General features: G+C 47.5%; 1 protein-coding gene across 8 annotated transcripts; it reads right to left on the reverse strand.

Moving 5' to 3' along the window:
• Positions 1–1,091: 1,091 nt before the first annotated feature.
• LOC147257957 (uncharacterized) lies at positions 1,092–27,557 on the reverse strand. Of its 8 annotated transcripts, none has more exons than XM_086212230.1 (28): positions 27,321–27,557; positions 19,676–19,764; positions 19,403–19,480; positions 17,032–17,091; positions 15,892–16,056; positions 15,672–15,806; positions 15,494–15,539; positions 14,644–14,734; positions 14,413–14,554; positions 14,187–14,291; positions 13,878–13,965; positions 13,384–13,417; positions 12,968–13,042; positions 12,262–12,364; positions 11,607–11,746; positions 10,430–10,512; positions 10,221–10,277; positions 7,536–7,874; positions 7,238–7,456; positions 6,792–7,142; positions 5,976–6,200; positions 5,618–5,884; positions 5,142–5,402; positions 4,684–4,941; positions 4,435–4,516; positions 4,301–4,358; positions 1,496–1,674; positions 1,092–1,390 (listed from the first exon to the last, which is right to left on the reverse strand). In XM_086212230.1, the coding sequence occupies exons 1-28, from the start codon at positions 27,364–27,366 to the stop codon at positions 1,327–1,329; spliced, it is 3,840 nt and encodes a 1,279-aa protein (XP_086068356.1). In that variant the 5' UTR covers positions 27,367–27,557; the 3' UTR covers positions 1,092–1,326. The 8 variants fall into 8 exon arrangements, with proteins under 8 accessions (XP_086068356.1, XP_086068359.1, XP_086068358.1 ...); XM_086212233.1 differs by having other exon boundaries at positions 15,672–15,800; positions 15,919–16,056; positions 19,403–19,483; XM_086212232.1 differs by having other exon boundaries at positions 15,919–16,056; positions 19,403–19,483.
• Between the last annotated feature and the right edge of the window lie 353 nt (positions 27,558–27,910).

Consider the following 27,910-nt stretch of genomic DNA (forward strand, 5'->3'; position numbering starts at 1 on the left):
GAACACAGAAGGTTTTAGGAAGGTTTTTTTCCAGTTGCCATTCATTAATTAGGACTTGATTTGTCGACCAGACAAATACATCGTCCAGTCTGATGTTTTGACTGCGTGAAATATTTGATCTGAATTTGTCAGACTGACTGTGTCGTGGTAAAATTGTCCTCTGTGCGTCTTTGTGGAACCTTGTGAAAAATATTTCATGAAAGAGAGGAAAATATTACAAATTCCTTGCCCCTCCCTCTGCACGCTTTACTCGAGGTGCTTCTGTAAATTCATGTCTCTCAGGATCTTTTCCAAACCAGCGAGGAATCACAGAACCAGAAACTTGTTTTCAGGAAAAAGCTGCACCCCCCCCCTCCCCCTCCCTCCTGACGATGATCTGCATTGCGGTGCCAGCTCCTCCTTCCTGCCCTCCCCTCCTCCTCCAGGTTTATCTCTGCAGCAGCAAACAGCAGGGAGGTCCTCTCCTCATCTCCTCCCCTGCTTCCTGCTGCTCTGCATCCCCTTCCAACTCCGTTCTCGTGCCTTGGCGCCCCCTACAGTCCACAGCCTCACATTCCTCCGTGTCCTCTCCTTTTATCTAGTTTGTCACTGGAGCTGACAGCAATTAAAATGTCATCACTTGAAAATGAAAGGCAATGGGTTGGGAGAGCAGCTTTCACTTTCACAATATATATACATACATATGTGTATCATATACACGTGTATAAATATATAAATATGCATATATTCATATGTGTGAATACTTCCAAGTACACATATGTGTCTGTGTACGGTAAATATTGTGTTTTTATGTATGAATGTTAAGTACAGTACATGTATGTACTTGTATGTTGTGTGTGTGACTCTGACACTGCAATAATCTGGGGACTTTTCCCACTCACGTCACCTCCCATCGCTTTTATCACTTAGAAGAACTTCTCGTAAACTGTAGTTTCTTGAGTCAAAGGCTGACGGATAAAGTCACCATTTCAGGTTTCCAGTAAAGGGAACTTTCTTTCTGTTCATGGGAACTGAAGTGTTTTGTGTTTATCACCGTGTCCACGTCCCTTCATCCTCACAATCCTACGCCCTCAGAACGTCCTTGAGCCAAAACCCTTTATTTCATTCAGGTGTGGCAGCAACAAGGCGCCGTAAACATGGCGTGCAAGCACGGACAAGCAACAACTCAAACAAACAATGATCGTGGTTTACACGTTTGATTGTTGCCACTAATTTGATGCTGCATTACTGGCTGATACATAGCATGAGATACCACAAAATATCAAAGTGTAAAACTGCTTAATCTCCAAGAGAAATGAAATCCATGTACAAGTATTCTCTTTCCACTCAGTGGTTTTTGCTGACTGTGCAGTACAGTGCAAATGGATCCCCTTCATCTTTTGCTCTTTGCCTGTTAATGAGAAAAAAAAGGGAATTCATTAGAGCAACAAAATCTATGAATTTGTAAAATACGAATGAAGATCAGGATGGAGAGGAAACCTCGTCCTGGACTCACAAGGGCGTTTTGTTACTACAGCTGACGACGCTGTACTCCACAGTGTCGTCATCCTGGGTCTGTGGGCACGGCTGACCTGGAGTGACGTTGAAGTAGATGGGATCTTCTCCTGCTTTAGAGAAGCTGATGACGCTGTACTCAAGCTCATCCTGGTGCTCTGCTGAGGCGTTGTCACACTGCTGACCCAGTTGAGGAGTAAACATGTCAGTATGTGCAACTTTTATGAGTAAAACAAAGAAATTGAAGCAGGGTTAAAGGTTCTGTATTTATGATCCTGATATCTGAACGCCTCAGCGTATTTCTAAGGGTGCACTGTTGCTAGGTGATCTGAACCGTGCCTACGCAAGTTTATCGCCCATAGTCCAGTTGGTTTGACTGGAGTTGTGCAGAAGCCCTGTGAACATGTAGACTGATAGAAGTGGGTTCTCCCCCGTCTTGTCTTAAAAAATATTCTGATGTGGGACTCGCAACCAAACATCAGGCTCAAGATTACAGTTCAGTAATGATGCAAGCGTGCTCAGACCAGGTTTCCAGACCAGGTGCTCAGACCAGGTGCTCAGAGCAGGTGTCCAGACCAGGTGCTTAGACCAGGTGTCCAGACCAGGTGTCCAGACCAGGTGTTCAGAGCAGGTGTCCAGACCAGGTGCTCAGACTAGGTGTCCAGACCAGGTGCTCAGATTAGGTGTCCAGACCAGGTGATCAGAGCAGGTGTCCAGACCAGGTGCTCAGAGCAGGTGTCCAGAGCAGGTGTCCAGGCAAGGTGCTCAGACCAGGTGCTCAGAGCAGGTGTCCAGACCAGGTGCTCAGACTAGGTGTCCAGACCAGGTGCTCAGATTAGGTGTCCAGACCAGGTGCTCAGATTAGGTGTCCAGACTAGGTGCTCAGACTAGGTGTCCAGACCAGGTGCTCAGATTAGGTGTCCAGACCAGGTGCTCAGACTAGGTGTCCAGACCAGGTGCTCAGATTAGGTGTCCAGACCAGGTGCTCAGACTAGGTGTCCAGACCAGGTGCTCAGATTAGGTGTCCAGACCAGGTGCTCAGATTAGGTGTCCAGACCAGGTGCTCAGATTAGGTGTCCAGACCAGGTGCTCAGATTAGGTGTCCAGACTAGGTGCTCAGACTAGGTGTCCAGACCAGGTGCTCAGACTAGGTGTCCAGACCAGGTGCTCAGACCAGGTGCTCAGAGCAGGTGTCCAGACCAGGTGCTTAGACCAGGTGTCCAGACCAGGTGTTCAGAGCAGGTGTCCAGACCAGGTGCTCAGACTAGGTGTCCAGACCAGGTGCTCAGATTAGGTGTCCAGACCAGGTGATCAGAGCAGGTGTCCAGACTAGGTGTCCAGACCAGGTGCTCAGAGCAGGTGTCCAGAGCAGGTGTCCAGGCAAGGTGCTCAGACCAGGTGCTCAGAGCAGGTGTCCAGACCAGGTGCTCAGACTAGGTGTCCAGACCAGGTGCTCAGATTAGGTGTCCAGACCAGGTGCTCAGATTAGGTGTCCAGACTAGGTGCTCAGACTAGGTGTCCAGACCAGGTGCTCAGATTAGGTGTCCAGACCAGGTGCTCAGACTAGGTGTCCAGACCAGGTGCTCAGATTAGGTGTCCAGACCAGGTGCTCAGACTAGGTGTCCAGACCAGGTGCTCAGATTAGGTGTCCAGACCAGGTGCTCAGATTAGGTGTCCAGACCAGGTGCTCAGATTAGGTGTCCAGACCAGGTGCTCAGATTAGGTGTCCAGACCAGGTGCTCAGATTAGGTGTCCAGACCAGGTGCTCAGATTAGGTGTCCAGACCAGGTGCTCAGATTAGGTGTCCAGACCAGGTGCTCAGATTAGGTGTCCAGACCAGGTGCTCAGACTAGGTGTCCAGACCAGGCGCTCAGCACAGTACAAAGCTACAGGGGAGGAATCCAATTTTCATTTGAACCTTTATTTGACCAGGCAAGTAATTAATAAAAAAAACTCCTAATTACAAGGACTGCCTAACAAACCGCCTTGTGACCGCTTGTATCCACCATCTTGTTTTTTCTGGGTCAGTACCCAGAGTTTATGACCAGGTATTAGATCCAAGCTGTCAGGATTAGCACCCGGTGTTGAGGTCCTTCCTAAAAAGAAGCTTTCCTTTTTTGCCATTATGCTTTTTGGGTTGTGTGTTTGTACCGTCAGACTCTACTTAACTCAACACCTTGAGGGATATGTTTTTTTTTATTGTAAACAAGGCATGAACTGAAAAGGTTTGGGGGGGGGGTCAAAGGTCACTGCCACACACTTCATAGAGGTATTTTATACAGAAACACATTTAGCCCGCTGGTGTTCCATGAACTGGAGCAGAGCGCTGGTTCCTGCAGGCCATGACGTCAGGTTCTGCTAGCATCCCTGCCATACTTGACCAGCTGGTGACCAGTTGTCTCCCTCCAAGCATTCAGTTTATTTATTCATTTACTGGGTTTATGGAATTTGGAATGTGCACATTAATCAACATGCCAGCAGTGGCGTCAGTGTAAATGTTCTGGAATCTTTGCACAACGGCCTCAGGTTTCCTACATTTCCATTTCCTCTGCGTGTCGCTTTTGCAACCCACCGCGACTCCAACTCCTCCGTCACATCCTGGATCTGTCTGAGTTCATGTCACCTGTGATGCTGCATCTATTCTGGACCCTATGGGGGTCTTTGCAGGCGCTGGTCCCGGAACTGAGTCATTCCATCAAATGTAACTCACAGCAATGACAGTTGAGTTGTGTTTGATGGAAGAGCCCCTGACTGAAATGTTCTACAGAGATAAACTGGACTTGATGGATGGCATCCCTGTCCTCACCTGTGTGTTCTGGGGTCTCGCTTCGGCCTCGGCGGTTTGCTTTAAGGACCTCTTGTTTCTTGACAGGAGGAAGAATCAACTCATAAGTAAATCATCAAGGTAAAGACTTGATTTCAAGGTACCAAAGGCCTCACCTCATCAGCAGGAAGACAACGAGAAAAATGACAGCCAGTAAAATGGCAGTGAGTGATCCAATGGCTGCTGCATGGCTCGGAGCTGCGAATCAGTTATCGCAAAAACACTGGTAGTTCATACAGGATTTAACTGAATATGATCATAGTCCTTCATTGCCTCCAACTACTGCTATAGTCAGTACTGCTGTGGTTTAACCAGAGGGTTGAGATGAGGAGGAGCCTGGGTGTGTCTGTTGGAGCAGCACTTACCAGCCACAGTGAGGTTTACGGTGGCCGTGTGGCGTCCTATGCTGTTACGGGCTTCACAGTTATAGCTCCCACTGTGTTCAGGTCTCATGTCAGAGAGGGCGAGGATCTGTCCCGCTGCTTTCGGTGAGTCCTCATTCTCCTTGTACCAGGTGTAATTAGCTGCCGGGTTAGCATCACTGCTACAAGACAGGTTGACCGAACTGCCCACCGTCACTTCCTCAGAGGGGCTTACAGACACGGAGGGACGCTTCGGAGCATCTGGGACATGCGTTTACAGGACGGTTACATTCAAGGCTTTCACAGGTGGCACCTCACTGCTCTGCTCTGTCTTTTGTAGAGTATTGGACTGACATCTAAGTTTGTAAAATTATATCCTTCTCTTAGACATTGGTGGGATCACAAATTTGACATTAAGGCTACATCTTACCACTGGTAATATTTTGATATTTTGTACTCACACTGGACATTAACAGTCAGAGATGAAGAGTTGATCTGTCCGTATTGGTTCTCAGACTTGCAGTGGTAGAGTCCTGAGTCCTTTGAACTGATGGAGTCGAAATGATAAGTGCCGTTTGTTTGGGGAACGAGTGTTTGGTTCTCCTTGTACCAGGTGTAAGTGGCTGGTGGGTTAGCATCGCTGTTACAGATCAGAATCAATGAACTTCCCTCCAGTATGTCAGCAGAGGGATTGGCTGACACAGAGGACAGCTTTGGAGGATCTGGTGAACGGCAGAAATATTCACTATAAATGAAGAAATACAGTATAAAGCACAAGACTGCAAAAATCCATCTCTCCGAAGAAGCACCTGACACCGATTCAATACACTCCGGACCAGCTGGAACCATTCCCTGCAGCCTCGAAGCTGAAGCTTAGGAGGATGCGGTCCAGAGGAGCTGTGTGAGAACTCCAATGTGCACAAGTTGTTTGACTCACATTTTACATCAATAGAGACGGAACCAGACGTCCTCCCCCCCAGCTCATTCTCAGCTGTGCAGTAGTACATCCCGGAGTCGGAAGACTGAATGGAGTTGAAGACAAACTCTTGTTCTTTGCGCAAAATTTGGACTCCAGGATTTCCAGTCTTGCCCCAGGTGTAACTAGCTGCTGCAGTCCCATCGCTCTGGCAGGACAGAGTCACTGGTCTGCCCTCCAATATCTCCCCAGAAGGAGTCTGCAACACCCAGGGAATCTTGAGGGCATCTGGAGGAGAAGATACGATGACAGATGAACTCGTGCTCATGAGTCAGTTGTTGTTGTTTTTTTATTATTATTTCCAGTGAAGGAAACTCACACATGGGTGGGGATCTAATCCACAGCCATCCTTCAACAGCACAGGAGACAAAATCACCAGGAAGCAATGAGACTTTATAAGTGTAGCCGTTCTGTCTTCTGGCTCCATTCAAATACCAGACATAATAAAGGCGGCCGGCTGGTTTGCAGCTGCTGTGACACAACAGCTCTGCGGCGGTAGAAGCCTGATGGACTTCTGGTCTCCTGGAGGCCTTCACCTGCAGAGCTGCAGATAAGAGGAAGATGTTTGAAATGTGAATGTCCACTTCTGTGTGGATGACACTGTCATATACTGCTCAGAGTTTTCACCAAACCAGCTGTGTTGTAAAAACTGTTTGTGCTTTCAAAAATATCAAATGTAACGAGATCCTAAGAGCCCGACTGACTCAGGTTGTTTTCATCCATGTCTGACAGCAACTTTCAGCTCTTAATATTTATCAGGGCCCAGGAGCTCAGTGGTTAGCGCCTCTCTGTGTGGACCCGTGATTCTGGTCTGCTCCCCCTGCTAGCTCCCGTCTCCTCCACTATCAAAGACATGTACGAGGTTATTGACCGAAGCACCGCAGGTGGGAGAATCTGGAAGGTGGCATAACAACAGCTGCTGGCCCACCACAGACACACCAAGGAGCTCCAATCTGGTTTCACTGTTGCTCTTGAATGGCTGCTTTTCCACCCGGGTGCCTGCCTGGACCTGCAGTTTGGCCTCGCTGCTGCACCGGTCGCCGTTTTGTCGCCTGAACTCAGACACCATCTTTGATCACGCAGCTCCCCAGACACAAACCCAGACAGCCCAATACTCACTGGTATTCATCAGTACCTGTAACGGTCAGAGCGACTCCAGGTAGACTACTCATCCATTCGAAGTTTCTTGATTGAAATTTGAAGTGATACTGTGCTGAATCGCTCTCTGTCAGGTCATTGATGTTCAGGTATGAGAATTTTGTGTGATCTTCCTCATTCGTTCTCCAACTGTACTTGTGGCCTTGCTCGAGGGCTTCAGGCTGTGAGGAAATCTTCCACTGATCACTACGTGAAGGACTGAACCAGAACTCTGATGAGATAGAAGTTATACTTTTGTAGGAACATGAAATTTCCACCGAGGAGCCTTTGAAGGCACAGATGTTGCTGTAGGTGTAGTTCACATTGTAGCACGAGGAACGACCCAAGCCTGAAAGAAAAACCCAACTTTGAGCTGTCATCGATTCAGGATGAGGTCTGCTTCCTCAAGTGTCACATCAGTGATGGTCTGCAGGGTAAACTTACACTGAGGGGGGGAGGGATGCTGCTCATAACCTTCAGCAGCACATGAATAGCTACTATCATCCTTTCTATTGACATTTAACTCAGAAGACGATGCCCGAGAAATCTTCCGTCCATTTTCATACCAAATGTATGACGTACCACGAGCTAGAGTACACACACTCTTGCACCGCAGAGTATAAGAGCCAAAGTAGGACCTCTGTGACACCTCCACCCACAGACCTGGATTTGTGAGAACAGACAAAGTTATCAATGTGAATTCTGTCTGTATTGAATATTCATGAATGAATGTCAATCCTACCAAAGACAGACAGAGTGACTCCGTGGGCGGGACTGAATCGCCCCCTATGTTGGTCTGTTACGATCCTGAACTTGTACTCAGCCGAGTCGCTCACTCTCAGGTCTGAGATTCTCAGAGTGCATTTGTTGTCCTCGCAGAGAGTCTGCACACGTCCTTCATACGCCGGGTCGTTTTTCAGATCTTCATAGTCTTTAATGAACCAGAATGTGTTCACATCATTAACCCCTCTGGTGGGATACCTGTAGGTGCAGCTCATGTCCACTGTTGATCCTGGTACGCCACACTTCTCTTCAGAGGTGTACGATACTCCCCAGAATGTGTATACGCCGCCTTGAACCACTGCAACATCAAGAACAAGGACAACCAGGCCTTCAGCAACGACAGAGAACACGCCTTCATCTGTGGTTCCTTCACAGTAGCAAGAACAACCCCGAGGATCAAAAGCTTTTCAGTCGGTTCTACAAGAACATGAGGACCTTTCCTGGAACACCTCCACAGCTTCAGACCCTCTGGTCTTCACCACTGTGGAATCCCTCCTCTCTGATTGGCTTTGCCCTCTATCCTCCCTTGTTCTGATGATATCCACATATAAACTTTTTTTTTTCTGCTCATTTTGCTCGCCTTCTTTTTTCTTTTTTAATTTTAAAACCTGATCTCCAGCACAGCAATACACTCCAGGGAGTTTAAAGTTAAACTGAAGCTCCAGAACGAACTGAGGCGCTTATGTGGGGGTCAGAGGAATGAACTGAATAACTTTTTTTTATTACTATTATTTTAAAATAACTTTATCACTAATGTTTGCTGTGCTTATCTGAAATATTTCTTCCAATGTTAAACACTAAAAATTTCATGGCTGCAAGTTGATGATACTGTGAGAACAAGTGACCACAAAATATATTATTGCTTCCTCTCATACTCCCCCCTCCCCCCCCCCGTCATGTTTTCTAACTTCTGATCTGTGCAATGCGACTGTGAGTAAAGAGGTGTGGAAAATAAATGGGTGCCAGTAACTCTTGTGAATGCTGTGCGTGTCACCTTTTCAAGGCTCAGATTAGAAGCGTTTGACGGTTGGAAACATGTTTTGCTTGGCTGCTCCTGTGTTTATGGTCATGGTGTTGCTGCTGACAAGCGTGAATGGAAACTAGAGGCATGAAGAACACTCAAGCATGGTTTGATGTGAAGATCATAAAAAAAAAAAAACCTACTACTACAAAGTGATGCAGTGTGGAAACAAAAGAGAAAAGTTCTCAACTAAATACGTTTTCAGCTGATTTGTGGTCACTAAAATCTAGATCGCCAGGCTTCAGCTGAGGCGTTTGATGCAGCCGCCAAATGAAACTCGTCATCTTGCGTCGTGAAGCTGCGTACAGGAAAGGTTTGGCAGTGCTGTAGTTTCTGCAGGGCAACAATTTTGCTTCGGTGTGACAACAGAGCGAGAGCCTCCACGGCTGAATGTTTGTTAATGTTTCAGCTGCAGCGTCGCAAGAAATCTCTGTGAACGTTGGTGAGGATTGGATTTGCTGCCCCCAACAACACTTTTGTGGTGAATGTTAGCCTCCACTTAGGGAGAACATTCAAACGTCAAATCAAACGGGTTTTGAAGGTGCAACAATTACTGCAAGTCCATCACCCCCAGAGCCAGACATGAAGGTGGAGACCCCTCCACGCTAGACAGCTTAGCACAGTGAATGGTAGTGGATGGGCTGTGTAGCAGACCTCCATCTGGTCCAGTCAGCTTCAGGAACCTGCAGTTCCTCCTGCATGTGTTCTGGGTCAGCCAGCTCAGGTCTGGGGTGCTGGTGTGTCCAGCAGCAACCCTCCTCATCCTCGCTGACATGATTAGCAGCCGCAGTGGCTCTCCTCCTCAACAGTGACTTATGCTGCTGGAAGTTCAGAGGTGATGCTGAAACCCCTCTCGGGAGAGTGGCTCCAGCCTCATGTTGGATTCAAACATGACAACATGTCATTATTCTAATTTGTGAACACCTGTCCCATGAACGCAAAAAAACCCAAACAAAAAAACCCTTAGATGAGCGTCTGTTTGACGACTTTCCACAGAGATATGCTAACACTTCTCATCCACTACCATTCACTGTGCTGAGCTAACTCGCGTGGGCCTCAACCGCCTGCAGCACAGAGGAGAGAAGTGCGTCCGTCTTCTCCTCTGGCTCTGGGGACCGTGGGCGTCACCCCCCCCCCCCCCCAAAAAAGTCGGAATGTTCCTTGAATGCGAAACTGTTGACTGGTTCAGCTTTGAGTTTCATTCTTCCTCTTGCAAATCCTTCTTTCATTTCTTGAGAGAAAAATCCCCCCCAGTTATTTTCGCATTTAGACGATCTGAAAGTTGAACACATCCACTGCAATTCCTCCTGCCATAAATTCCACTCCGGTCAAAGAGATCCTGCTGGCGTGAAAACAAGTGTCGCTTTTCTAAAAAAAAAACCAAAAAAAACCTTGAACATCTACAGGGTTTTAATGATGTACAACCAATCAAGACACATTAAACAGCAAAGACTAGTCGTGAAAGAGTGGGAGATCTTTAGTCTCGTTCTCTTCTAGAAACAACGTGATCTAAAGACTCTTCACACAGGGACGGTGCCGACCAGTCCCTCTCCCAGTCCCTGTACCAGTCCCTGTACCAGTCCCTCCACCAGTCCCTCCAGTGTAAAGGTAGACGAACGGTACCTTGGAGAGAGAGAAGCAGCACAGCAAATCCCGTTTCCGCTGCTGTTCCACTCATAGCTGGGGTCCATGAGACGGCACCAGATCACGAAGAGAAGAAATTCTGTTTGTCAGTAAACCTCGATCAAAAAAAAAATAATTAAAAAGTTGTCCTGAAGACGGTTCAGACGGTAGCTGAGCTTCTGCAGCCTCCTTCCTCTTTGTGTACTCACCAAGCATGAGCACCCGATCGCTGTGAATCCCACAAACTGAAATGAAGAAATGATTCCATCTGTTTTGCATGTGAGGCAACATCCTGTGAAAGTAAAGGCTCGTGAATTTAAGGTTGTTCTTTTTCTCCCTTTGCTCTTTGTAGAGACATCTATTTATAGTCACCACATTTGACTGAACAACCGGAGGTGGCGGAAGTACACACACTGAGGTAGACACGGGTGTTAAAAACCTCCAGGGTGAGAGTCAGGAAAATGCTGAGGTAAAGAGCAGATGGGCCCCGAAAACTCCTCTTAAGTGCAGTAATGAAGTATTTGTTACCCGTGGAACAACATGCGCGCGTTCTAAACCAAACCTGAAGTAACCAGGTATTTTATTGTGCCACTGTCGTTCAGTAATTGGTGATTTAATCACTTTTTCCCCAACAAATAAACCCTTGACTCATTTGCCGTCTGGGTTTTCTCCTACTTGGCGGTACCTGTAGCAGGTGTGTTGATATTAGTGTCATCACCAGCGGTGACCGGTAGGGGGAGCTGGTGATGGTAAATAACAGAGAAAGCACTTACAATGTTTACTAGAATAAGAATAACGGTCGTTATACGAAATAAACACGATGAGTCAGTGAGCTCGTCTAAAAACAGATACAATGCTTCATCATTAATTAAAGATGAACAAAACACCAGGGTCCGAGGTAGTTCACCTGTGCAGCTCAGTCTATGGGATCGCAGTACTCAATATTTTGTACCTCAACATCATGATTGTGTCTGATGACTTGGCCTCAGGGAAGGAGGGCCAGTATTTCTGGGTTCTTGACGGCTTCTCAAGGAACAAAAGAAGATTTAATGAGGTGCGAAATCCCCCCCAAAAACGTTTTCATTGATTTATTGATGACTTCAAATCTTAAAAGTCAAAGTTTTCAGACACGATAAAGGTAAGAAAATAGATCTCCATTTAGGACGCGCTTAAACGAGGGGATGAAGACTTCTGTTCCGTTTCTGGAGCGATTCAAAATCATTTGTTGACCGTGGGAATCCTGCAGGACACAGAAGATCTGGGGTCTTCATGAGATCTGGGGTCTTCAGGAGATCTGGGATCGCCACACAGGACAGAGCGGAACAACTGGGTTTATTCCGGGATCCACACAGAGCTCAGTGACGTTCACTTGTCTCCATGACTCACTCTCTGCACGCCGTCATCGTTTCTTGTCTCGACCTTGTTGTTCCGGTACGTGTTTGAAGCGGCACTTGTCGCCATAGAGACAGCCGGTGGTCCGCCAGTAAAAGCACTCGTCTCCATGTACAGGCAACCTGTGCCTGGACCTGCAGGGAATGTCAATCATAATAACCAGAATTAGATATTTTCTCCAAAATTCTGCAACCCTCCTTCTTTGACTGGCGCCAAAATGAAGCACCGGGGTTTAAACCACGCCGGCGTTCAATCAAAGCGGGCTGAACGCCGCTGCGTCTGTGGGAGGACACCAGGATCCATGGTCCACATAATTCTTGAAACGTTGTTGTTGTCAAAATGTCCTAAAAATGAAATGTCCCAAATATGAAGGTATAAATTGGTCTACACACACACACACACACACACACACACACACACACACACACACGTTGTTTGGTACCCTGCAGCTGCTGAGGTCTGCTGCCCCCCTGCCTCAGTCACACTGAGGATCTTCTGCGTGGAGACTGGCGTTCGCTGGATCCAGCGGTCGGGGTACCTCATCACCAGCTTGTTGCCCCCCAGCTCCACCCCCTGGCCAGGACAACACAGAACCGTACAGCTCAAAAATGTTCCAGCGGACGCGGGCACTGCCCCGCCCCTCACCCACCTGCAGCTTCTCCAAAGCTTTGGCAGCCATGTTGGCATTTTTGAAGTTGATGAAGGCACAGAAGCGCTCATGGAGGACTCGGACGCTCTCGATGTCACCGAACCTGTAACCGTGAGCAACCACAGCCTGTAAGATCCAGAGGGACGGAATGAAGAGGACGGACAAACGTACTGGGACACACGTTTTGAGAGTTGTTGCTAATCTCTGGGCTCCAGTAACAAGGAGGAGGCTGTATTCTGGATTCATTGGGGGAGGGGGGGGGGGGGGCGACGACGACAACACACACCCCTCTCATGGCGAGACATTGATAAATAAATGATCTTTAGTGGGTGAAGAATCACTTGAGGGCTTCCACCGGCGCTGCAGACGCTCCCAACTGGAGGCTCTCACGCTAATCCCACTCAGCCACTGCTACTTCGTCATTCCACTCCTACAACGACTGCACCGCTACTGCATTGGTAACTAAACATGTCAAATAACACCTTTTTCTAAGTTACACGTTCGGCGTCGACGGCCCTCATCTTTGACCTCTTAATGTGCGAGCTCCTGAGTCCCAGTGTCAATCACCGTTTCACCGTTACATTCTGACATGAGACTGGGCACCAGTGGCCCAGCCATTGGTGCCCAGGAGAGGAACGGCTTCTTGCATCACTGACCACACACACACACACACACACACACACACACACACACACACCACTTTTACGTTTTGAAAAGATCCAAGAGGTTTTTCTCTGACACGTCCAGTGTAATGTTTCCCACCCACAGAGATCGACAGCTCCTGGAAGAGAGGATGAAGCGGAATGACGGACGAAGAGGAGGGAAAGAAAGAAAATAGGGAATGGCAGGGAGATGAAGGAAGGAAAATAAGTGCCACATGTTGTTCATGGTCCTCTTGTTACAGACTCCTGAAGCCTTTATCATCACATCAAGTCTCTATAAGTGCAACAACAATGAGTCACTGATCTCACACTCAACTATGGGCCAGGATTAGAGGATTGTTATGTTCCTGTTTTTCAAGTAAAACTAATATTAGAATCATGCACAAACAGATCCGCCCCATGGTCCAGGTTTAGGGGTCAGTCCTGGTTCGGTGCATCTCTGTGTCATAGTCATACGTACCCAGTCTGGTCCTGCTCACATGTCTGCCTCAGTGCTGGGGAGACAGGAAGTTCACGACATTTTTGTCACAATGAAATTAAAACAATGATGAATTATTGAAGTATTCAAACTCTGTTTATTACATGTTTGTTCTCTGTCTTTTTAATGGCCCCTGTGACAACACCACACTAAGCAGCTTGCGCCTGGCGGCAGCTTCACCACAGACACAGTCCAGGTCTCTATCCAGAGGTTTGACACATTTCACAGGTTACTTGTAATTCGTGGTCTATTTCCTGATTGTCAGCTTTAGTTTAAGAAGAGCAGGAGGCTCGCCTAAGCTCGTCCTTCTACGCTCTATGTCCTGCACTCTGCTGTTCGAAACAACACGCATTGAAGAGCAGATGCAGTTCTGCGGCTTGGACTGAGTGTTCAGCAGCATCAGTTTGCTGTTGAGGTGAACATGACCACAGTGCTGCCACTGTGTGGACAGACGTGGTACTGCAGCCTGCTCTTACCTTTGGCACCAGAGGAGGCCAGCACGGCCTGGACAGTTACCACCTTCTTCAACAACAGTTTACTCTGCTCTTCCTCATAGCCCAACTCCTGCAGTTAGAAGATGCAAATGCAGGTTATTCCCGGACGGAGCGCTGGTGGAGAGAACGCAAGGCTGCTGATGGACGGTTGGATCAGCTGTTCTGCAACGAACCAACCACAAGTCCACGCGCCTTTGAAGATAGAACCACATGGCGACACTTCTACTGTCCACATAGGCTGCGGGTAATCGCAGGTCCACTACGTCCCGGTTTTAACCTGAAGCTTCTCACCATGAGCTGCAGGTTCCGGCAGGTGGAGAGTCTGACGGATGCCTCCTTACAGTGCTGATCCAGCTTCAACACCTCCTCCATGGCCTTCTCTGCCTCCACGTAGCGCTTGGAGGGCATCAGAACCAAATAAGCGGTTTCACTGGTACTAATATATCAAGATGGCAGCAGAACTGAAGAATCCAAGTAAAGAATCATGAAATGTTTGTGCCGTACAGCGACTACTGACCTTTAACCCCATCAGAGCGCAGCCTCTACGGAAATATCCCTTTGGCCAATCGGGAGCCAGTTGAATGGACCTCTGAGCATCTGCGAGGGCGGCGGAGTACTGGTCCTGAAACCAGTAACAGTAGGAGCGATTGCCATAGAACCTGAGAGAGCAGGGAGACGTTTAGGAGGCAGAGCAACACCGGGGTGGCAGAGCAGCTGAGATGAGGTCAGAGTTCAAAGGTCAGCTCACCTGTGATCTTTCGGGTCACAGTTGATGGCTTCGGTGAACATGTCCACTGCCTGGCTGTACAGGCCCTGCTCAAACATCTCAATACCCTGAGCTGGAGACGGGACACAAGCACACAACGTCACAATGCACTCACCTCGGCGCCACGAGAGAGACGTGCTAAGTCTGTCATGATTTCACAAGGATCTGGAAAAAAATATTGGACTTCAGGAGGCAGCTCACTCCTCCTGGTGCTCTCCACGCGCTCACTTATCAACTGATTTGGTAGTCATCCGTTCCCTCCCTCACAAAGACAAAGCACCGACGGTGTGGTGCATTTATGCGCAGCTCACCAATTCTGCAATCTAAACTAAAATGACTGCGAAGGTTTGTTTAAAAGCGCTAAAATTATTCTGTTTTTCTTTACTTCTTCATGCAGCAGTTCAATAACCTGTTAGAGTTGAGTTGATGGTGGTGGTGGGGGTTGGGAACACCCCGCTGCTCCGGGGACGGCACTGTGGAATCTGTCAAACCTAACATTTTACTGCAGGTCAGGCCTGCCAATATGGTTATTGTGTGTGGAATGTACTCTTTGACTGACTAGAAACTAATATTTTTTATGGCACAGCGCCCCCTGCAGCCTCAAGGTCATACACACATGCAGAGCTCTGACCAGAGATCGTTGGTCGTTTAGACGAAGAGTAATCAGGAGATGATTTTAGAAAGAAATGTGCATGAAAACAAGGAAACTGAACAAGTTGGACCAAACCACGGGATTGTGAGGGATCCAATTAAATTAAACCAAGTTAATGAGGTGTATTTGAGTTGAAGCAGAGTAGAAAGAACATCTGTACGAGACAGAAAGGGGACGGACCTGTCAGAGCCTCCCCGCGCCTCTTCGTTTCTTCACTGTCCTCCACCTGCAATCACAACGTGTTCTTCTACTGGTCCAGTGACTTTGATCATGTTGGTTTCATGCGTTTCATGCTCAGGTCAGGCCCCTTGTTGTAATGGTCAACCTCACTAAGATAGCTGTGTAAATGTGTGTGTACCTTGCCGCTCTTCTCCTCGTTCTCCTTGTTCTCTCTGGAGTTCTGCAGCGCTCTCGTCTTCAGGCCTTTGACTTTGATGTGGCTGGCGGCGTTGGCCACGAACGCGCAGCTGACGTCCCACTCCGGCTCCTGAAGCTCCATGAAGTAACACACACAACAACTGGTTCTTTAAGAGCCACTTAAAAACATCTCAAACAGCTGTGCAGCTGTGGTTGAATACCCGATCAGGTTCAGGCGCGATCTGCACCTCCTCAGAGCTCCGGTGTGCCATCTGACAGTCGCTTTTATTCCCTGCGGTCCTGAAGGCAGCGACTGATTCAGGGCTGCATTTGTTTCTGGGGCCGACCGCAGTCCATTCCTCGTCCTCGCCGTCACTCTCCTCGTCCTGACACAAGTCAAAACGAGACCAAAGGAAGCATTCACGTATTCACGCTACAGAGGTTTTATGCTATGTCATGTTGGGTTTAACTCCTTAGTGGGAATAAAACCTTCTTCTCAGTCCACCCTGTTAAGGTACTTCCAGCTTTCATTCTACTCCACTTACAGAGAACCCCACCGCGTATTACCTCTTTAATCAAATAGCTGATACTACTACTAATACGTATTCAGTCAAAAACACATCTTTTATTTACCTGAGGGTGCTCGCGGGATTTTGGAGTTTATCAGTAAAATCTGACTTGACTTAAATGTTTGACTTCATTTCATGAAATGTTCCTGGTGATCCAAGTGCGTCTTTATTAACGATGTTTGTGCAGAAGGAGAAATTTGACAAAAACATTAAGAATTGAGAATTGTTTAGACTTCGGAGAGTAACACAACCTCCAGAAAAATGATTATTTTCACTTTCTGAATTTGTTCCATTTGGTCTTATTTGGTTTCATTAATCTACAATCAAGTTAGCAGACAGCTAGCTGGAGGTGAGCCCACTCAGCGGGTGCTACCTGAGCATGCTCAGTATGCTTCCTTCCAGCAGCGTGCAGCACAAACGCCACGAGCTGAGAGACGTACCCGCTGGTGAGGACCATGAGGAGTATTGCGTCTGGCGTAGCCTTGACTGTAAGGGACGTTTACGCATTCACAGGAAAATATGACGTATGTGACGCTGGACGAGAACTCTGTAGTGCCCACAGCTGCCACAGTCAAAGTCAAGATGATGCTATGCTAAATGTAGCTGCCCCGTTGGCTCCACCAAGTTTTATAGTTGTTCCATAACCCCGCTGACACACAAACATGAAGAAACATGACCTGTGCGGAGATGAGAGTGCAAATGCAGGTGTATATGTAGAGAGACCGGTGAGAGTTGGCCTACATGCCCCACAGAAGATGAGAAACAGGCTCTCAGGAGCGCAAATGGATTTACTTGCTCCGATGCATCTTCCACCCTCTCCTCTCTCTCCAGCTTCTTCCGTTCCTTCTGCCTCTGAAAGGAGAGCATGGATACGTGGTCTTCAGGACGCTACAGAAACATTGACGGAAACATGACGCAAGCGTGGAGCGCTGTAGAATCAGGAGGGAGGACGTCTGACTGGAAGCTCTGGAAGCACATGCAGCAGCGGCTGTGGAGGGGGTGTGACGCCAGGTGGGGTGACAGGTGACATGATGGACGATGGGTGTGTTAGCAGGTGTGAGGGTGTGTGGAATGTACCAGATGCATTCCGTTCAGTAAACAATAAGCATGTGACCTGCCGTGGATTATACTCCTATTCATCATTTATTTGGTTGACGAGCTTGATTCGTAAGGATTAAGCGCAGGCTGCAGCAGATCCCTCTCCTGTGAATGATCAGGACATGATACGCGTGATGATGGCGCTCAGATGTCAGATGCCAACATGCTGCACTGTAAGTGGTACATTAATGTGAGATGTTCCTTTTACCTCGCAACTCGAAGCTCAGGAAATGGAAGTAACGTCACACCTGACTGTGTTCCAGTGGAGGAAGTGGGGAGAAGTAAAAAAACAAAAACAAAGGCTGTTGATATCTCAGCCGCAATCAGTCAATACGAAAGCCCTAGATGGTCTGTAGTACTCTGCGTAGTCTGTGGTACTCTGCCTGGCCTGTGGTACTCTGCCTGGCCTGTGGTACTCTGCGTGGTACGGAGTCATAGCAACACGTCGACAGATAGAAGGTGAACCGTAGCGTAGACGTGCATTGTGACAACTATTTTTCCAACTTTAAACTCCAAAAATCCAGAGTCAAAATTCAACTGCAACAGATACAAATGGAAATAAAAAAATAACACAAGCACATTTGTACTTGAATGTAAAATACATTTAAAAAGATGAGTTCAAAAGACCCTTCATGGAAGCGACATCGAGGAGTTTATGTACCCAACCTGGAGGGGCACAAGGGCCCTGCCTTGGAGCCAGGCCATGGTAGGGGCCCATTGGCAAGCACCTGGTGGTCGGGCCTTAGCCCATGTGGTGCGGCCAGGCCCAGCCCGAAATAGCTACATGGACTCGTCCCCCTGTGGACCCACCACCAACAGGGGGAACTGGGAGGGTCCAGTGCATTGTGGTTTGGGCAGGAGACCAAAGCAGGGCCCTTGGCTATCTCATCCCCAGACATGGAAGCTGGCTTTTGGGACATGGAATGTCACCTCCCTGGTGGGGAAGGAGCCGGAGCTGGTGGAAGAGGTTGAGTGTTACCGGCTAGATATAGTCGGCCTCACCTCGACATATAGCTCCGGGTCCGGAACCCGAGTCCTTGAGAGGGGTTGGACTCTCTCCTTTGCTGGAGTTACTCCGAGTGAGAGGCGGAAGGCCGGGGTGGGCTTTTTGATAGCCCCCAGACTCTCTGCCTGTACGTTGGGGTTCACCCCGGTGGACAAAAGGGTTGGTTCCCTGCACCTTTGGGTCAGGGAACGGGTCCTGACTGTTGTCTGCACTTATGCACTGAACACCAGTTCAGAGTACCCACCCTTTTTGGAGTCCTTGGGAAGGGTGCTGGATGGTGCCCAGACTGGGGACTCCATTGTCCTACTTGGGGACTTCAACACTCATGTGGGCAATGACAGCGTGAACTGGAGGGGAGGAACGGCAGGCCCGACCTGAACCCAAGTGGTGTGTAGTTATTGGACTTCTGTGCAAGTCGCAGTTTGTCCATAACGAACACCATGTTCGAACATAAGGATGTCCACCGGTGCACGTGGCCCCAGGACACCCTAGGTCGTAGGTCTATGATCGTTTTTTTAGTCGTATCATCTGACCTGCGGCCGCATGTTCTGGATACTCCAGTGAAGAGAGGAGCTGAGCAGTCAACTGATCACCATCTGGTGGTGAGTTGGATCAGGTGGCAGGGGAAGACGCTGCGTAGACCTGGTAAGCCCAAACGAGTAGTGAGGGTTTGTTGGGAATGCCTGGCGGAAGAACCTGTCAGAGCTTTGACCGCATCCCGGGGCAGTGGGGGACATTGAGTCCGAATGGACTAAGTTTCGCTCTGCCATCGTCGAGGCGGCTGTTGTGAGCTCCAACCATTAGGCTGCTGGGGCTGGTCGTGGCGGTAATCCGGGAGAGCCTCGGGATTCCGGGCAGAAGTGGCTGGGGAGAGGACAGTCTGGGCTTCCTTGCTGAGGATGCTGTCCCCGTGACCCTGACCAACCAGATAAGTGGACGACGAGGACGAGTTCTTTTGAGTACTAATTAATTTCCAGTGATGTCATTTCTGTGTGTGTGTGTGTGTGTGTGTGGGTGAAATTGTAGCTCTTATGCCTTAAATGCCTCTTTCTTACTCACTTTCCTCTTGGCTCTCCTCCTCTCTGATTTACGTCTCAACTTATCATCATCTAAACCCTCCTCACTGCTCAGTGGGACCTGCTAAACACACACACACACACACACACACACACACACACACTTTGGTGATCTGTGTATAAAGTCATAATCATGTGTTCATTACTAGCGTGTGTATAATTCACTCACTCTCAACACATAAAAGCAGTTTAGTGTTTACAGTACAAACTGACAGCTTGGATGATCGTCTGGGTTCAGAGCATCGTGCTTCTCTACCTGCGGACAGACGTTTACGGAGTCTTTTCTCCTGTTGGACAAGGCAGCAGGTCTGTTCTGAATGTCTACGTCCTCGTCCACAGGTCCATCTGCAGGTTGAACAGAAACATGCACGATGAGCTCCGGCGTGTGACACGTGACTGCTTTCATTGCTGCCTGCAGACAAACATGAAAACTACCAAGGTGGTTTTACTAAACCCTGCCAGGAGCAGCTGGTAGGTTTCGTGGCGGACCTGCAGGCCTGGAACTCCCTGGAAGACAGAGGCATCACGTGACGGGAGGAGAAGAGATGTCGACGCGTGACCAGAGCGCCTTGTTTAACAAACATGCTCAGTGTGGCTGTTTGAAATGACTGATGACACGTGACAGCAGCAACCATTGCTATGGTTACATTACACACTACGGACTGAGCCGGCGTGTTTCAGGTGCTTCGCGCCCTCTTGTTTGCCTTCGATTGGTCCATTTTTGTAAATGTCTCTGCTCATGTGCTGGGACACATTCCCTTCTGTCTGTGAAACACTTTGTTAATAAAACTGATTTGGTTTCTTGTCTCAGAATGTGGAACAAGTGTTTGAATCGCGCGACTTTCTCTTGACTTTCCGAAATGCTCTCAGACCAAATGGATCCGATTCTGGTTCAGTGCCTTCATTGGGGTTCTGTGAGCGTTCAGAAACTGCAACAGTATCACTGACGTTGTCATAATCGCCACCATTAGAAGATGGAGACAACAATGCCGCTCTGTAGCTTTGAAATGTCTTTTTTTTTCTTTAAATAAATATTTAATGAAATAACATTTTAAAGCTACAGAGCAGCATTTTTGTCTCCATCTTCTCACAGTGTCTACTTAGTTTTTCGGGTAACAAGTCGGACTGCATTTCCTTACTCACAATCCACAATGTTCTCTTAGTGTTGATCTCGCTGACTGGTAGAAACGTTCCCTGATCCAAATAACAACAAAAGCAGTTGATCCGGTTGGCAGCTGGCGATTGATGATCCAAGCCGGTTAAACTGAGGCTGGATTTTGGTGCAGGTACAGAGGTGTGTGTTGTAGAAAGGGGGAGGAGGCTCCTCCCTTGCTCTCATGCATGACCCAGAAGTCAAAAATAGTCTGAGGCCCTCCAGACAGAGAGAGTGCCTGGCTACCTAGAAGCATTCAGGAGACTCCGATATTTCACTGCCTCCTTCAATCGCCATTTTTAAGTTTGACGCCGATTGCCAACGTGAGCCGACAGGTACAGACTGCTGGCGGATCCATCAGTGATCAGCTGACCAGCCCTGAGGCAGACTCATTGTCACGCACTTGTGGGGTCTTCCCCCGACACGACCACAACCACAGGAAGACACGATCCCACCCACCGCCACAGACTCTTCACAGACTTTGGCACTAAAACTGAAGTGAAACAGAAATAATCCTGGACGAGTCAGGGATGACAAACTGAGGAACTGCAGCAGAATGTGACACGACCTCCAAGAAGTGACAACAGCGGCTGCGCAACCTCAGGAAGTTGAATTTTTAAATGTAGAAATCCTTGTTTTGAAAGTCTTTTATTGAGTCTGGTCTCACCTCTGCTACGACTGTCGGGGACCTTCACATCAGGGACAAAACCACCCCGACCATGCGGCTGGTAAACTGATACGAGTCACGAGGAAAATACACACCAGTAAAAACGGCCAGCAATGTTGAATTATGCACAAATTTGCAAAATAGACCTTTGAATCATTTTGCACAATTTGGGAGTGATAGTTTTTCTAAAAGTAGGTCCCTGGGAAAAAAAAAAAAAGCTTGGGAGACACTGCTGTCGTTCCAGAACCGCCTGGAACAAACGTGTACTAGACCGCGCTCGGGCCAAGAAAAGCCACGTTGTCAGGTCAGGAGTTTGGTCGGGGAATTTCTTATCAGCCAGCTGCAGAAAAATCACAAAACTCTGTTCTCATGTGATGGAACATTTTTAGCCCTCAGGCCGAGGTTGCATTTGCCGAGCCGAGAGATACCAGATATACCGTACAGCCACATTTTTACCACCACTAAACAGAATAAGATGTGGAATCCCGACAAAGACCACACAGCAGTCTGCCAAACATCAGAGCTCCAAATAAAGTGGAGAAAAGGAACTACTTCAGCTCACAGGTCAGTCCGTCAGACTCTTGTTCCTCCCATTTCCTCGCCGTCTTTGATGCTTAAATCTAGGCTGTATGACATCAACACGCAGATACAGAGAAACGGACCGACCTGGATGAATGACGGGTAAACGGGATTTTGACATTGGCGGACAGGAGTTGAGGGGAGAAAAGTCCATCCAGGGATAGACTGTCCACGCAGAAACATTTGGAATGAGTACAAATCAAATCTGTGTGCCATCACAGCACCTGACCAGAGACCAGACCAGAGGCAACGGAGCAAAAACCAGCCTCAGAAAATCCTCTGGTAGGTACTTTTAACGTTTTAGCTGCCACTTCACCAAGCAGAGATTTGTCACAGCCGGCAATTGTCCCGTCTGAGTTAACCATGGAGCGCCGCAAGGATGAGGAGTCCATCAGAGAGCTAGCATGTCCGCGGGCCCCCGCCACCCATGGCCAACAGGATTGTTATGATGGATTTTGAATTGTTGCAGAATATAAACCCTGCGCCAAACAAACAATTATGAGACTTACAGGTTTTGTTCAGCAAGATCATCTTCGTTAATGAACATCCCTTTGACGATGCCGTGGTTAGCGGTACAAAGCTAAGGTTAGCAGTACAAAGCTAACGTTAGCTTATGACAGAACCACAACACGGTATGATATTACACAGACACACACGCACACACACACACACACACACACACGTAGAACTGTTCATTCTTAGTCTGCACGGCACTAAAGCAGACGACTAAAGAGTACTTGTGCGTTTCCACATGCAGCAGGAAGTGATGCGCATGTGACCTCGTGAATAATAATAATTAAAAAAAGTCAGACTTGCACGGTCCTCTTTTGCACTGTTGGTCCCAATCAAAGCTGTCGTTTGAGTTCAGCTATCAAAGCGTTGAGGGGAAAAGCTTCGGCCTAAGGAACCACATGTTACTTTTCGATACCGAGACCTCCTGTAGTGCAGTCCGGTTCTCACGGCCACCGGCAGTGTGGCCTTGAAAGTTTCCTCCCTCTTGTTAACCCTGCCCTCAACACCAGTCTCTTTGTGGGTCTGCTGGGTGAGAGATGGAATCTGCACCAGGGGTGCACGTTCACAAAAGAATTCACAAGTAAACACACGTAAATACAAACATTATGCAACACGAAGTTCCGACCGAGCGATCTGATTGGTCAACTACACATTCAGAACATCAACATGGCAGCACACCTGGCCCCATCACATCATATATCACTCCGCCATTGAGTGAACACACCATGAAGTTGTTGCTGCTGTTTGTACGTTTGCGTTGCGTTGCGGTCAGATTTTTGACTCGTCTCGTCCGTTTGTGAAACTGATTTGAACGAACCTGACACGTGGGGACAGAAAATGGTGGTGAATCAGGTCCTAAACCTGTAAACAAGTTAGCATGGTGGAACGTCTGGTTCCCTCATTTCTCTGTCTTTGGGTTTTCAGGTAACAGTCTGAAATAGAAGGTCTGCTGTTAACACCTGCTTTACTTCAGCGTTTCCACGGCTTTTAACATCAGAACATAAATCCCTTGTGACTTTCAAGGAGTTTCTGACTGAAAAACCTTGCATCTGAGGTGCAGTTCCTTCGTAGGCTGACGTTAAAGTAGAACCACACTAAGATTCACACCTATGGCCAATTTAGAGTCTCTGGGAACCTCACTTGCATGGCTTTGGTGTGTGGGAGGAAGCGGGAGCACCAGGAGAACCTGAACGACAAGGCTGACCGGTAGATGTGAATCCAGAACCTTCTTACGGGCCGGGCCGTTCTCAGCAGAGCTCAGGTACGGCAGGGCTGATCTGCAGAGCTTGGCGTTTCTGTTTGAGGCATTTCTTTTAGCTTGCTGACTGAACAGGGACTCGTCAGGTCAGCAGCAGTGAGAATTTGCCAAATCTACTAAAACTCATTTACAAATGGAGCCTCGACAACACCGTTGTTTTTTTTGTTTTTTTTAAAATTGAGGGTCGGTCTAATTACTGCAACTGTTTCGTTACATAGGCGCCTGCTGACGTTACTGTTCCAGGTATTAGTCAGACCACGTTTCCAGGGAAACAGATACAACAGACGGGAATTTGGAGGGGGGGGGGGGGTTGTTTTTAGAGTTAATCGTCCCACATATGAACGCGTGATGTTTCCATTTTTTTTTTCTCCTGGCAACAGCTGCATGACCGCTTTCACAAGCTCCAGCCCAAATCACTTCCCTGCCAAACATGACGGTAAAGCACACGCCCACTGACGCGTCGCAGGGATGCCTCGAGTAGACGTAGTGAACAACTCCAACACTGCAGCCAGCAGGACGAGCCTCACTGACAGTCCCTTCACTGACGAACCCTGCACCAACGAGCCAACATCTGAAGGCCCTCAGTCCTGGTTCGCTCTGAGACGAGGCAGCACGTCAGTGCTGGTTCATCGGTTTTGTTCTAACTATGACTGATCTGGCTCTTTTTCAAACCTTTCCTTTTAATCATGCTAATTTTACTCGGTAGCACGTTGAGATGATTGTAATTGAAGGTGCACTACAAATAAAAACCCCTTTTATGACTGTTTAAACTTGAGTTAATAAGAACAGTTTCGGTTTCTACGGCACCTTTCAAAAACCCCAGGATGCTTTGAAGGAAAAAAAAAAGAAGGAAGGAAACGGAGCTGCTGGGGTTCTCCGCCTCCACCCACCCGGGTGCCTCCATGTTTCCATCCATCCAGACTCTCCACTGACTGGAGGTGGTGCAGACGAACTGAATGCACGTGACTTTAACAGGAAAATGGAAATCACATTCCCCCCCCCCCCCCCCCCCCCCCCCCTAAAGTTGACCTTTTGGATACAAACTGATTTAAATCTTCTGATGCTGTTAGACAGGCGACATTTTATCATAAATTTGAATGTCGAACAAAAGAAAAGGTGTTTCCTAATCCAAACTACAACGGCAGAAGAGACACGGGAGGGCGCAGCAGCCGACACACCCGGGTTTGTTGATCCAAAGTCCTGGATTATTAAATGATTGGATTGATTTGAGAAAATGGTCTGCAGCTGATTCGAGTCTCCAACACGTAAGCGAATGTTGTGACTTTTTAAATATATTCAAGTATATGATGATGTATATATTTCTATCCCGAACAAGCGACTTCACCACCTTGGGAACCTTGGATAAGTTTACAAAGTTCCAGTGAAACAAACTAGGCTTCAAAATAAAAGCTGCAATGCCGTGTTAGGATTATTAAAATGCATCTGTAGTACAAGGAATTCACCCTTTGTAATACACGCTCTATGTGTAATACCACATAAAATATAATCACTCACAATACCTATATTATATTACTTTGTTCACCGCCAACATCCATCTCAACCTGGGCTGCGTAATTTTTCCAAATTAACCACAAATTGTGAACGACTGGAATTTTTGGAACCGTAGGAACTCTCTGGTTAAGGTTCACTGTGTGTGAAAAACACCATTTGAAAAGGTAAATATTGTGGCGGGCATTTGACAGTTAGGACACACGGATATCCCTACAAACGTCACAACTTAATCATTTGAATGAGTTTTCAATAAAAACGAGAGTAATGACAGAAGAACGTTTACATTCGGCCTCGTGTCACAATCACAATTGGCAAACGGGGGAGGCTTCGCAGTGGAACGTCACTCTGGTGTCAGCCCCGCTGGTGTCGCTCCCACAGCCCTGGCATCCAGCCCCGTCTCGGAAACATCCTGGATATGCAAAGGTGAATGCCAAGGTGATTTCCCATCCGCTCTGACCATAAAAATGCAGCTGTGCTAAACCAGTTTCAGCACATTCTTAAGGGGCTGTTGCACAACTCATTTGCCAGTCAAACCAATCCGGCTGAGTTTCTGACCTTCTGCCGGCGGAGCAGCCCGCGCTAGCACCGACACGCCTTCACTCTGATCGCGTTCCTCTGAGGATGAAACACAAATAAATCCAAGACCGCAAAACCTGAAAACTGAAGTGCTGCAGAACCTGAAAAACCCCATGTGATGCGCCTGGATAAAAGTTAGCTTAATAGCTTATTGAGGGGTTTTAGCATTCACTCACTGACACACAGCCTCATGGATCAGCATGACTAATAATATCAAGGTTAAATATCAAGTAGGAACAAAACTGATGAGCTGAGATCAATGTCATGTAGTCCACAGGCGTGGAACTCAGTCACAGGTGGAACTCAGTCACAGGTGGAACTCAGTCACAGGTGGAACTCAGTCACAGGTGGAACTCAGTCACAGGTGGAACTCAGTCACGTGAACTCTATACAAGCCTGGACAGGCTTCACTCCTGCCTTGCACAGATTTGCAAATTGTGATAAACAAGTAAATACAAATAAATAAATAAAGGCAATGTCTCTATTAATCATGGAGGGGGGGGGGGGGGGGTCACCCCGGACAGGTCAGCACGCCACACAAAGAGACGACTGCTCCCTCTCACATAGGCACCTACCGGCAATTTAGAGTCTCCAATCAAGCTAAGGAGCCTGTTTTTAGCCGCCCAGAGAACCCACCCAGCCTAGAGACCCCGGTGGCCCTCTGGCTGTGAGGCAATGACGCAAGCCACCGCACCATCAAACTGTGTGGGGAAAAAAAATGTAAAAGAAAATAAATACAATTTAAAATTATAAAAATGTAATCTCTTAGAGAAAAGAATCTGGTCTGGGGCTGCCAGGAAGGACCGCCCGATCCCAGGAGCTCCGGTGTGTTTGCTTTCAGCTCAAGTCAAACCCAGCAGGATGAGGAAGACTTGGATTTAAGGATTCCCAATATTTCATTGTTTTGATGAATGAATGAATGAATGTGACTATTATCATGATCACAAAAGTCACACTGAAAGCACCTTGTAAATTTGAAAAAAAAAAAAGGAACATTTTTCTACATTTGGGAGCTGTAAATCAAATCACGGGGATGCTGATGACGATGATGACTCACACCTGCGTTGTTCCTTTCATCTGAGCGTCAATCATTTACGCGCCCTCAGAGTTTCGCCTGGAGGCCCAACACTCAAATTAACTGGCGGGCCAAAAGCAAAAGTATGTTGTGTTGTCATTGTCTCATTATTATCTACAGGAAAAAAAAAGAAAAACAGCATAAACTGTGATTTAAAGTACACATTTAAAGCTTTTACCAAAAAAAAAGAAAAAGAAGTCTATTATTATTGCTATATATTCCTTAGCTGTTGGATCGAGCGGGCTAAATTTTGGTCCCCCTGTTGAATGCTGTCAGAATTAAGAATTTGGAAGAAGAAGCTGTTCTCAAGGGAAACGAGCTGAATCCCAAGACCTCGCACTGACAACGGAGTTCGGTTGTTAAATATTTTAGTTAAGATGCTGCTGCAAAAAAAAAAAGAAAAAAAAAAAAGACAAATTCAGGCTTGATTTTCTTGTCTTGATGCGTCAATTCTTCCCCAAAATTATCAGCGAGGCTCATTCAGGCGGTGACTTCATATCGACGTGGTGTTCTGGGGGAAAGTTTCCAGCTCCAAACGACTGTGGCTGTCAGAAGTTGCGTTACTCACCGCCTCCCAAGCCCAGCAGCCGGCAGATATCTCGGGTGAACTTCATGGGCTTGTCATTTCTTCCACCATCATCGACACAAACTCTTCACCGAGTAAAACTCTTCAAAAATGCCAACAGGCACGCCTCCGACCAGCCTTTAACACCGACACCCCGCCGGTGAAACTACCGGCTCCTGTAAACCTCCGGTTGCTCCCCCTCCGCCTGTCCAGTCATCATTCACCGCAAGCTAACGCGATAACAACAAATACCCCATCCGGTATGCGCTTTCAAAATAAAACAATTATTTCTCCAGAAGACAAACAGACGCCGTCTTCAAAGTAAAAGCACAGCTACATTGAAACGGAACGTGCATGGAGTGTTTACTTGAGTTTAATGTTGGAAATAGAAAAGAGCAAACAGTGCACAACTGCTAAGAACCAGGCTTCATAATAACCGGTTAAAAGTATTTGAAATTTTTTTTAAAAGTCTGTTTCTTGGTTTATATAGTGTCCACAATTGGTTGTACTTCATTTCACACTGTTCAGTCTGCTTTCATTCAATTTTGTATTTAGCAGGTAGGAATGAATAAACTAAACTCAAACTTAAAAAC

Source organism: Aulostomus chinensis, chromosome 8, assembly GCF_037954235.1.
Source record: "Aulostomus chinensis isolate RoL2024-O1b breed Wild chromosome 8, RoL_Achi_v1.0, whole genome shotgun sequence".
Lineage (NCBI taxonomy): Eukaryota > Metazoa > Chordata > Actinopteri > Syngnathiformes > Aulostomidae > Aulostomus > Aulostomus chinensis.